The following is a 12,130-nucleotide window of genomic DNA, read 5'->3' on the forward strand; positions in this document are numbered from 1 at the left end:
TACTATCCGAGGTTAGTGATACACCTCTATCTGTCACAGATATGGACAATATCCTGAAGAATGCCCACTGGATCTTTGATGGATGCATTTTGGAGATTTCTCCGTAAACTGACAAGATTGGACCCTGAAAAATCCAAACGCCAAATGAACATTCGTTAAATATCCGGATAATATCCATTTAAACATCTGCGATAGATCAGACCTTCCTGTATTCTCTCCGGAAACATTATGGATATGTGGCAGATCCACTCTCCACCTGGGTCTCCACCTTTTGCTTTTGAGAACTGAAGAAGTCTTTCGGGTGAGAGGTGAAACATCTTCAAGAAACAAAAAGAAGTCCAGTCGCTCTTTTTTCAAGCTCCAGACACTACTATGACCTAGATGACAGAAAATGACTTTCTGATGCAGAGTGATTAAGTTTGGAAATGGCCTTATAGCCCTTCCCAGATTGATGGACAGCAACAGCTGCATTATTGCTGACGTCTTTCCTCCTTGGTTTTGTTAACACACCTGAATGCTCCAGACCAGCAAACTGCCAAAACTTCAGCTTTTATAGAGGCACTCACACTTGCTGATGATCACTTATTTAAGTGCATTTGATTAGCAGCACCTGACTGCTACTTACCCTGAAGCAGGGAGGGTGTACTTAGTTTTTTCACACACTGCTTCTGCAGTTTGACTTAGTTGTTGTTAAATACAGTAAATGACTCGATGTAATATAACCAGATTATTATTATTATTTTTTTTTGTTAAGTCCTGATACATAAAACCTTAGAAGTGACAGAGGTTGTACTTTCTTTTCATTATGTCTTCATGAGGTTTGTGTTTTTCAGTAAAATTTGAATTCAATCTGAGGAGAGATTTTTACGTAAACTGCTACAGTCCAAAAAATGCAAGAGAAAACAGCCACTTTAAGTTATCTTCATTTTCTTTATTTTATTAAGAATTGCCAAAAAAAAAAAAATACAAATTAATTTTCTGAACATTATTAGTGATAGGCTTTTTGAACATGCATATGTACAAACAGGGCATAAGAATGATAAAATAAATACTCTTCCAATAAAACTCCAGTATTAGAAACGAGCACTGTTAGAAAATGAAGATTAAGATGAGTTGAATTTATTCCTGAAAAAGCAGATTTTGGACCTGCCGCCACTCTATACCAAGATAAACAATCTAACATTTCACGCTAGTCAACATCCGTGTTGTTGCTTCGCCTTCAATCACCACTTTTTGTAAGAATCACATCAGCACCATAGCCTCTGAGGAACTTAAAGTCCCTACTCTCACCTCTACATTCCTAGCTTTACTTCTCTCTCTCTCTCTGAACATGGCTTCATCCTCTCCCAATCCTGTGTCTTCTTAAATATTAAGTTATAAAGTTATTTCTAAAGAATGTAGTGCAATACATTATGTTTACTTTTATCTAAAACGGAAATACAGGTATTTCCAGATTTGAGAGCGGTTAATACTTTCACAGCACCCACGTGTCCTAAACGCATCACTGGTGACGTACAGTATGTGGGCGGGGTTTGAGACTGAGCAGGACTCACCCGGTCACCTGTCTCAGCTGTCATCGGTGTAACGTTAAAGATGGCAGGAAATAGGTCTTACACTATAGTAGAATATTTCGGCGGAGATGATGGTTACCGCTGTGGTTATTGTAAAAACCAAACGGGAAACTTCTCTCATGGTAAGCTGGAATGAAGTGGGAGGGAAAAACCCGAACCGGGATCACAGAAGTGGCTTGTGCTAACGACCTAGCACCGTCTACTTGCTGGAATAATAGCTTGGTTTGAACCTAGGCTCGCTGTTATTTGCACTGTAACTAACCTTAATGTCAGTACATTTGTGTACTTTACATCTACTGTGTGGACACCGCTAGTGTAAATATTATTTAGCTTTTTTCATAACATTATTTAGATAGTTTTCAGGTTATTGACCGAGCTCAGTTTTTTAGCTATTAGCTTCTAGCCCAATGCTTTCTTTCTGGGAAACGGAACAAGACTCGTAGAATAACATTAGTTAAGATTATTGTTGAATGACATTTTGTAGGGCAGCAATGTTTAGCTTATATCTAACACTGCAAGCGTAGCAGGTCGCCAGTAGACTTGCAGTAGCACCAAGCTAATAGTCTCCTAAAGGACAGGGAAGCAAGGCTGCTGCTCTCAGAAGAGAAAGTCCAGCTCTCTCTTCTAGTCATTCATCCTAATGTGACACTGGGTTTAAAGAGCCCAGGAAATGCAGCGTAAAGTATTTTTCCGGGTCTTTAGAAGTCACTTAATATACAGTTAAGGATAGTGAACGGTGTATGTGTTATTGTACTTTCTCACACTTTGTTTTGGTGTAACAGGTAATGTAGATTGGCATAACTCACTGAATTTCAGCAACTGCATAAACATTAGATTAATTAGTAATTAGCAGAGGTGTTTCACAACATGGCAAAACAAACGAGAAATTTTAAAATATGTAATATCTGTAATTTCTGCAGCATCAGTAGAGCTGAAGAAAAACATGCTAACGTGCTAACGACTAGTGTTTTGTAGTTAACGGAAGTGCTAGTGTAGCTTTTTACAACTAGTTACGTTTCAGGTTAAATCAGTCCGCGTAGCTGTATTGTAATCTTCATCTCCTGAGCAGGAGTGTTTTCCTGTTCTTGTTCTCACACTGTTTTATTTTTATATGTGAAGCCCTGCTTCTCGTGACTTTCTTGTTAACTTTGTCCTGTAGCTAGGAATAACAGGGGAATACCTGCCTGATCATGAATGTTGACATTTGGCAATATTTAGGACTAGTAAAAATATCCCCTCGATGAGGCTTAGATTAATTTTACAGTACATTTTTTTAAAAAGGTGAGTTTCATGCTAGAATAGGAGCTGTGTAAGAAGGTAGGAGGACACACTGGTGTTATTGAGTTGAGCTGAGCAGGAGTGAGACAGGTTGACTATAATTAGAGTTCAGGCAGGTCCCAGTGTAGTCAATGAGAAACTGGGCACATCGCCTGCAGACGAGAGCTGATGTCTGATCTAAGATAAGAGTATTAATCTGGACCTGTTACATCATAGGCACTGCAAGGTATGGTGAAGAAGGGAGACTTTACTACCTGTGTAATTCTTGTAACTATGTAACGGTGTTATGGGGTTAGAAGTGGATGCAGGTCAAATGTTATCGCATGCTGGCATCATTCTATTTTCCTGGAAAGTTTCTGCAGATCAATGGATTATCAGATATAGTAGCAGTGTGTCTGTATTGTAGACTTTCCTGAACAGGTGCTTCATGAGATTATGTTTTCCCTCGGTGTGATTGGTGCAGTGATATTATCAATAGTGTTGTCAGATATAAATTCAATATGACTCCACACAGCAGAGCGCAGCATCTGCCCTCATCTGTGTTATTGTGTCTGTCAGGCCTCAGTGAAGGTTGAAGAATGGATCAGGTGTGAATGATGAAAACACTCTCCAGGTGTGCCATGAGCCACTCTACTCGCATGCAGCGTACGTGTGGAGCGCTTCATGACTTCCTGTCTAACTAAGTAGCAGGATTTTTTTTTTTGTTGATGACCTGTATTTATGTTCAAATAAGAATAAATTAATCAGTAAAATAAATTTAAAGCCTCTTAACTGTATTTTACATGGAATGCTATTACTGTTTTTTAATGCACATGCATACGAGAAGGTGACATCTGTGTTATTTCTGAACTCATTTATGTCTTCTGCATGTTTATTCCAACTTTATTTATTGAATTTTTAACAGCTTGATGTACAATATTAATCATTAGAACAATGAGAAAAACAGAGAAAAATGTAGGCTGTGCAGTGTTTCCTGGTGTATGATGCACGCTCTTTTCCCCACACATTGCAGGCGAGGAAAAGAGACAGACGGGTTTACCTCCGATGTCAGTGATCAGGTCCTCTGCCTCCCACCTGTTTGGAAAATCTCTGTTTTTTGCTTTTCATTTGGCCATTTTTGGAGGTCAGGGTAGCTTAAATGTGGCTGTAAAAAGCGCTGACTGCTGTGTTTAATCCACTGATCACACAGAAAACGGGTTAGTGCCCAGGTCTTGGCTTGCACGGCAGCTGTTGAAGTGCATTGTGGGATTTGTAGTATAAGTGGTGGAAGCGCTATTTACCATTAATAATAGCTAAATGAAATTATCTCATGGTCCGTATAAAATTATATCATGAGTCTGACACATGTGCTGTAGACATACAGTCTAGAAAGTTTTCACAGGACCTTCATGCAGACTTGTGAAAAACTAAGGGCACCTCATGATTCAGTAGCTTGTAGAATCACCATATTGTAGTAGCAGTAACTTGAGGTAATCATTTTCTGCAAGAAAAATGATATAATAATTTCTTTATCAGTCTCTCATATTGTGGTGGAGGAATTTTGGCCCACTCTTCTTTACATCACCAGGACATTCATTTATGCACAGCTCTCTTAAAGTCCCACCACAGTGTTTCTCTCAGGTTGAGGTTTGGACTCTGGGCCATTGCAAAACCTTGATTCTTTTCAGTTTTTAAGCCATTCTGTTGCAGGCTTGTTGCTATGCTTGGGATTGTTGTCCTGTTTCATTGCTCAGTTTTGGCCAAGTTTTAGCTGTTTGATAGATGGCCTTACATTTGCTATACAGACGAGTTCATGATCAACTTAGTGACTGGAAGGTGCTCATGTCCTGTGGCTGCAAAACAATCCCTCCACCACTGTGCTTGACAGCTGGTATGTGCTTTTTGTACTTTGTTTGGTTTTTCACTAAATGTGGCATTATGCATTATGGCCAAAAATCTCCACTTTGGGCTCATCATTCCAAAGGACATTATTCCAGAAATTTTGTGGTTTGTTCTGATGCAATTTTGCAAACCTAAGCCATGCTGCAACACTCTTTTTAGAGAGAAGAGGCTTCCTCTGAGTGTTTTGCTTAATGTGCTGTCATAAACATCAACATTTACCGTGCTAACCTGTAGAACCTGAGATGTAGCTCTTGGGTTTTTTTTTTTTGCATTTTCCCTGAGCGTTGCATGATCTGACCTTAGGATGAATCTGCTGGAACATCTACCTTTGGGAAGTTTGTGGCATTGTGTTAAAACACAACAAAATGCTACAGACAACAAACTGCTAAATTTTTTGCTTTTATAGAGGTGCTCACACTTGCTGATGATCAGTTAATCAAGTGTGTTTGATTAGTGGCACCTGGCTGCTACTTACCCTCTTAGTTCCTATGGAGGCAGTAAGGGTGTACTTAGTTCTTGTAGTGTGTGCACACACTAAGCCTGCAGTCTTGCTGCTGTTTTTGTTGGACACTCATCAGTCATTTCGTGCTTGATTAATTACAATTACAATTACACATTTTAAGGAAACAATTTGATTTTGTTTTTTGTTTTTTTTAACAGGGATGTGGTCCCACACCATGACAGTACAAGACTACCAAGACCTCATAGATCGAGGATGGAGAAGGTACGTAGTTATTTCTTGTTTTCAACCAGTGCCTTCATGCTTCTGTTTGAACCTTTTCGCCTGAATTCAGTTTAGGAAATAGGAATGTGGATACTTCTGCCAAATAATAATAATTTTTTTAATACTTATGTTTATTTACCAAAAACCTTGTCCATGTTTTCATTTTCAGAAGTGGCAAATATGTTTACAAACCCATAATGAAGAAGACATGCTGCCCACAGTATACCATCAGGTAATATTAACTTACCTATCAGAATTTCCTCTTATGAGTTATGCTTTGAGTAACTTCAGATCTCACAAGACCAGACGTACCTGGAACACACAAGGGTGGGCCATGGTTGTTTCATTTATATTAAAAAATAATCTGTTCAGTGTTTGCTTTAACAACAAATATGTGTTGTTTTAACCAGGTATTAACCTTTAGCTTGTATTCTCTCTCAAGATGCCACGCTTTGAAATTCCAGCCTTCTAAATCCCACAAGAAAATCCTGAAGAAGATGAACAGATTTATATCCAAAGGGGAATTGCAAAAGGGGCAGGATGATGATGTGGGTATGTATAATATATGAGGTATTAACATGTCAGTTCATACTGTCTATTGGTGTACAGTTCATGGATGAAATGGCAATGCTCTTTAAGCTATTAAAATAATTCAGGAACCAGAGTGGTCCGATACCATTACACAGTGCCTGTTAGAGTACTTATTATTTACTGCTGTCAGTGTAACATTTATAGAATAATTACAAACTTACACTAAACAAGTTCAGCACTTAAAAATATAACCACAACAATATATTTTCCCGTGGAGTGCTATCTGCATTGTCACCCTCTTTTATCTCAACTGAAAATCTCAGAATGAGGATGGAGGCGGAGATCAACAGCAGACTTTCAGAGTTTGAGAGTTAATAAATATGTGAAAATGACTTGACTTTGTTACGTGTTCTACAGCATCATGAACTGCAGATTTTAATGTGAATGATTCCATAAATGGCAGTCAGATTGGGATTGATCTGTTTACACAGAAGTGTGGCTGCTCCTCTCTATCAGTTCCTAAGTGCACCATCAGTTGCAACACCAGCAAACTGTGCCTATAACATTTCGTCAGAGACCCCTTTATAGCAAGGCTTTTTAACTGCAGGATGTCACAGATGACTGCAGTTCAACAAGTTGAAATAAGAAGCTGCAGAAGTCACCTTTTGTAGGGAATTCTGATGTCAGTGATCGGGCAAGTAGCCCATTCCCTCATGTGAATCACACCCTGGTTTAACGTACAGTTAGTGTTGGGTGCTAATTCTAAAACAGCAGGAGTGGTGTGATCTTACAGTGCACTTTCTGGTGTAAGCCATATTGATTTCCGTGCCTTGTAGGTGAGCCAATGGACTCGGTGTGTGACGAGGCAGGACCACGGGAACTGAGTAAACTGCATTTGAAGTGCACCGCTCTCACACACATTGAGAAGGAATCTGCAGATTTTCCATCTATCACAGAAGTTCAGAAGGAGGCAACGGATGCCGCACCTACAGGCTCTCAGACATCACAAAATGATCCAGTGTCTGTCCCAGCTGGGAGAACACCAGCCACAGCTCCCAAACCAGGTGAGAGTCATACTCTTTCAGTGCTTAGAACCAACAACAAAAACTAGTTACATGTTAGTACTGTAGTTACTCATTGTTCTGTAGTATTCTGTGGTGTTAAGGCAGTAAAGGATGAGATAAGAACATGGTTACATTTAATTGTTACAGTGTAGAGTGTCCACAAACAGCTATTCTTGACATGGACCCATGACTTCAGTTTTGTTGGTAGGTTACACCAATGCTTTGAAATGCTTCTGCAGTCCTTCGTCTCTGCAGTCTACTCCAGAAATGGTGTCTAAAACCAGTATTAGATCAGTGTAAGATCATAAATAGTTTGGTTGTCGGGGACAGCTAAGGATTGACATTGATTTTCAGTCAGGGAGACAGAGGGAAGTGATGCTGACGAGTGCAGCAGCCTTCCCAAAAAAAAACCCCTTCAACCAACAATGCTGTAAACTCAGCAGGAAAGAAAAGATGTAAGCAAAGCACTTTTTTTTTTTTTTTTTTTTGTTTTTTTTTTTTACTGGAGATGTTGAGCTGCTGACAGAACTTCATAGGATTTATATAGAAAACAGATGCTGCCACCTCAAAACTGGTGGCAACAGACCCTAATAATGCACCGATCATAGTGATTATTAATGCAGTATCTGTATGGTGAACTTTTGATCCTGTCTTGCTATCAGAAGTATTTTCTCTTTGTTATTTTTGTATGTTCCCTGTAACTTTCTACATTATGTACTGCAGCAGTTAAGAAATCTTACTTTATAAAAAGTGAGTTCCAAATTTAAACATTAATTACAAGATTGATGATTGATGATTTGACTACTCAGTTCCGCGATTAATCAACTACATAATAAGCCAACTGAAACTTATTGATTATAATTGGCTATCAACTTAAAAAGGCAGGATTAATAACCACAGGAAGTCATCTTGAATTAGTTCCACCCTGATTCAGTGCAGCTTTTTGTACTCAATACTTAATGGCTTCTTTGTGTTGCTACTTTAATTTATGCTGTCTCTGTCCCATGACCAATGCAGCCTCATGCTGTGGTGCTGTTCTGTAATCGCTGAAGTATCATATCTTGCCAGAGGGTGTCGCTGTTCACCTTGTAACAGGCGTTACCCTGCAGCCGGTTGGTGAATGAGGGTGCTGTTTCTTCAGTGTTAGTGTGTGTGTCTGGTTTGGAATTATCCATCATGTTCTCCTCCTTATTTTCCAGTGCAGGATATCCTGGCTGCCAACTCACAGTAATGAATTAATAACACTTATAGTGAAGAGATAATAAACTCCCATTAGAAAAAGGAAGCAACACTTTTAACAACTGTTCGTGTTTCAGGCTTCAGCTACTTTTTCCTTTTAAACTCTGATGAGAACAGCAGCCGCCCTCATTAATTAAAAGGTAAGGAGGGGTTTTGGAAATGTAGTATTGTGCAAAATTCTTGAGACACCCCTCATTTCTTTATATTTTGCTTCCAAGGAGCCAGACTTTCTTGCAAATTTTTAAAGTGGTCTTGAGCAATAGTTTTTCAGGTTTTCTGAAGGTATTTCAAAGTTTTTCTTTGGACAATGGCTGCTTTTTCACTCATTTTCAGTCCAGACATTGTGCCTGACTTTCTCAGAACACTGCCCTATGAATCATGTAAGCATAAAAATGGAACCCAAGTTAAGGGGTGAACCAGTTTTGTGTATACACACAACACAACAGACAACTTAGCAAAGAACCATTGTCCTTGTCCTTCAGCTGATCCAGCCACTGAAGCCTCATCAGAAATGGTCTCAGTGGAAGGGTGGCTGTCAAGAAGCCATTCTTAAAGAAGGGAAACTGGTAGAAAAGGCTGATGTATGTCAAATCACACAATCATCGCAATTATCTAGAAAACATCCAATTGGCAACACTTCATCTTTCAGCATGACAGTGATTCCAAACATAGTCAGTGCAGTAAAAGCATACCTGGATAGAAAACCACACAATATAACACAATTTCAGTCATGGATTGGCCTCCCCAGAGCCCGGACCTCAACATTACCGAAGCAGTGTGGGATCATTGTTATTCACCTCCACCAGAAAACACCTGGACTTCTCGTTCCTCTATTTTTATGAATAGTGCGCTTTATAACATTGGGCAGGTTCCAGTTACCAAAAACTTAAGAGGAACATGTTTAATTACAGCATAGAGTTTAAGTTGGTAGTTTCTCAAAGGTATACATTGTAATAAATGCCACTGCACACCCATAGCAGAGATAACCGTATCCTCCAGCCACTGTAAATCAATTCTGACTTGTGTTTTGCATGTTTACTTACAGGAAAGCAGTATCTCACATTTCTAGACAGCTTACACTGAGTACATCTTGTGAAAGCCATATGTGTGCTTAGGGAAGCAGAGACAGAGCATGTCATAGATTTTATGAAGCGCTAACTGCTGGAGAAAGTGCATTTGTCTTCCACAGGAACTGATCTGTCAGACTTTATCTTCAGCACAGCTGCATATCCTGTCCTTGGGAGTACCTGTGTCTGTGTCTGTGAGCCTGAGAAAAAAAGTGTGCGTTGATACTGAGAGCGTAATTAGTGGGAGAGAGGCGCATGGACAGAGGAATCACGGATAAGGGTTGCTGTGTTTGTGGTTGAGTTAGTGTAATGAACTCGGTCCAGGCTGTAGTTCCTGTTGTCTGTGTGACCACTCTTCCTTGACATTAGTTTGTTTATTCTGTTGGAGGTAAACTATTTGACCATGCTATCACTGCCACGGCTGTATGTTTATACCAGAGGGATCTCTTAGAAATGCAGCCTTCCTTTACAGCTGCTAGTCATTTACAATTAAAGACCAGTGTGGCAAATGGGGACCTTGAGATGAAGTATTAGGTAATTTTCTTAGTCACTACATTTATATGCTCTATCACCCCCAATGACTCAAGAACAAACCATTTAGAAGAACACAGGTAGTGATAAATAAAAAATTACAAAAATATTCTCCCTAGGTTTTTAGTTTATGAACTGAAAATGCCATTTCATATTAAAAAAAAAAATATGTATAACATAGCTTGAGGTCTGTATTTAGTGTTCACAGGATACAATCTACTGTACATGGAAGACACAGGACCTTGAGACAGTTAGAGCTGACAGTGATTCTTGGCCGGGACCACAGTTTCTCTCTCCTGGCAGGATCAGGCGACTCTCTCTCTCTCTCTCTCTCTATCTCTCCCTCTCTTCCTTGTGACGTCACCGGAGGGGAGAGTTAGTGAATGAGTTGATGGTAGCAGCTGGCAATATGACAAGCAGGAAACGGCTCTCGTTTCCTTATTGCTCCAAACAGGATGTGGGCGTGTAAACTGTTGACATGGGATGCCCGGAGAGCTGAAGGGCTTGGCAAGAGCCCAGGAGGTTGTGGTGGAGGAGGAGGAGGAGGAGGAGGTACAGCAGGATGCGAAGAGGAGACAGGCAGAAAGAAACAGGCAGAGATTCAGTCGTTTCGAGAATGTTTCTGTTAGTCTTGCCAAGAGAGGGAGAAAAAGACAAAATGTGTGCTTTTTGCGTTTATTAAAAACAACCTCAGTTATTATGAGCTCGGCCACTCATTTCCCCACACCAGCATACCCGAGTGTTATTTTTTGGGTTTTTTTTTTTAATCATTGTCTTTTAAAAAATATATTTATTAGATAGCTGCTCATCACTTTGAATTATAACACACAATGATGAGGCAGGTGATTTTCTTAGTCATCTTTGTTGCTTCATATGCAGCAATGCACTGAAGCAAGCATGGCAACCCATTTGCCAGGGGCAGCCGGAAAAACTCAGTTGGAAACATGGTGCAACAATTTCTGCCCCAGATTTGAGTGACAGCAAGTTAAAACCTCTCTCATTTTTTGCTAAGTCTTACCAAAAAAGGCAAATTATAATTTTTTCCCGAGTTAAATTTTTAAACTGGATCTTTTTTATGGCATATTCTCACCATGTCTTTGCATGAAATTAAAATGAGAATGCACCTTTTGAATGAAACCTTTGACATTTCTCCCTCTGTTCTGTCTCCTCTCTGTTGTGCAGGGAATGGAGCTGATCCTAGCCGGCCGCCGTGCAGGAAGGCCAAAGAGTTGAGGAAAGAGCGACGTTTTCAGAAAGAGAAAATAAGGCAAAATGCTGACGGGGTTTCTTCCACTGTCTCTCCTACCCAACCCACTCCTAGTCAGACCAACCAACCAAAAACCTTGGAAGATTTCATCAGTGAATCGTTGCCCGAAAACTCTTCTCATTGCCTTGAGGTGAGCGGAAATATTGAGGAGGAACCTTCCATTTCTCTTTTTTCTGTAACATGAAGCATCATTGCCCTATTTTGATGATTCTAGCTGTCATTAAAAAATAGTGTTCTTGGTCTAGCTTTCAGCCTTTTTAATGTTTGGAGTGAGTTAGCTTGAACATTTGCTCTCACAGAGCTCTTCCCCAGCTCCAGTGATTTCACCATGTGTTTGTGTGCGGATAGGATAGCTAGCCAAAGCAGAGTGGAAAAACCACCTCTTCCTAGTTCGAATTCAACCAAATGACAGGCACACCGCATAAAATGGGTTGCATTATCCTGCTGATGACATTAAAACCACAGCACCCAGCTCAGCCAGTATGAGAAGACATGGAAATGAACTTTTGGCAGGCAGGAGAACAATGTAGAGAGAGAGATCCCTGGCAAAAGCCTCCAGCTGAGGTTGGTAGAGTAACGTCATTCTTGGTCTTGACCAAGATTTAAGCCAGATGCACTGATGAACCAGGCAGTGTCTGTCTTTTGTCTCTGTACCCCGAGACTAGACAGCTCTTTATAAATAGATTAATTTGTTTGCTTGGAATTATAATTCGGTTTTACGTAGAGGGCATGCAAACAATGTTAGCCTTTGCAAATGAAGGTTAATAATATGTTTTAAAAGTCATATAATTTGGAGAGGCTTCTACTTGACCCATTTAGTTCTTTATTAAAGAAGATGGGGCAGGGTTGCAACAGATGCCTAAAGAATATTTTGGATTAATTAGCAGTTTAAGAACTGGATCTGCTGTTGTCTCTTGGACTTCTGTTGTGTTGATTTAGCTGCATCCTCAAGTGTTTTCACACCAGTACCAGATGAT

General features: G+C 39.9%; 1 protein-coding gene across 5 annotated transcripts in view; it reads left to right on the top strand.

The window, feature by feature from the left end:
- The first annotated feature begins 1,532 nt into the window (after window positions 1-1,532).
- The window catches only part of ate1 (arginyltransferase 1), a 51,941-nt gene continuing 41,343 nt past the window's right edge, over window positions 1,533-12,130 (top strand). For 4 of the 5 annotated variants that reach the window (XM_030748786.1, XM_030748788.1, XM_030748787.1 and 1 more), the window contains exons 1-6: window positions 1,533-1,693; window positions 5,391-5,454; window positions 5,624-5,686; window positions 5,897-6,006; window positions 6,822-7,049; window positions 11,069-11,283. In XM_030748786.1, the coding sequence (XP_030604646.1) occupies window positions 1,594-1,693; window positions 5,391-5,454; window positions 5,624-5,686; window positions 5,897-6,006; window positions 6,822-7,049; window positions 11,069-11,283 (780 nt within the window). In that variant the 5' untranslated portion in view covers window positions 1,533-1,593. Of the gene's footprint in view, window positions 1,694-3,441; window positions 3,495-5,390; window positions 5,455-5,623; window positions 5,687-5,896; window positions 6,007-6,821; window positions 7,050-11,068; window positions 11,284-12,130 lie in introns of those variants that run through there. The other variant, XM_030748790.1, reaches the window with a different exon arrangement.

This window comes from Archocentrus centrarchus, chromosome 15, assembly GCF_007364275.1.
Source record: "Archocentrus centrarchus isolate MPI-CPG fArcCen1 chromosome 15, fArcCen1, whole genome shotgun sequence".
NCBI classification, from domain to species: domain Eukaryota; kingdom Metazoa; phylum Chordata; class Actinopteri; order Cichliformes; family Cichlidae; genus Archocentrus; species Archocentrus centrarchus.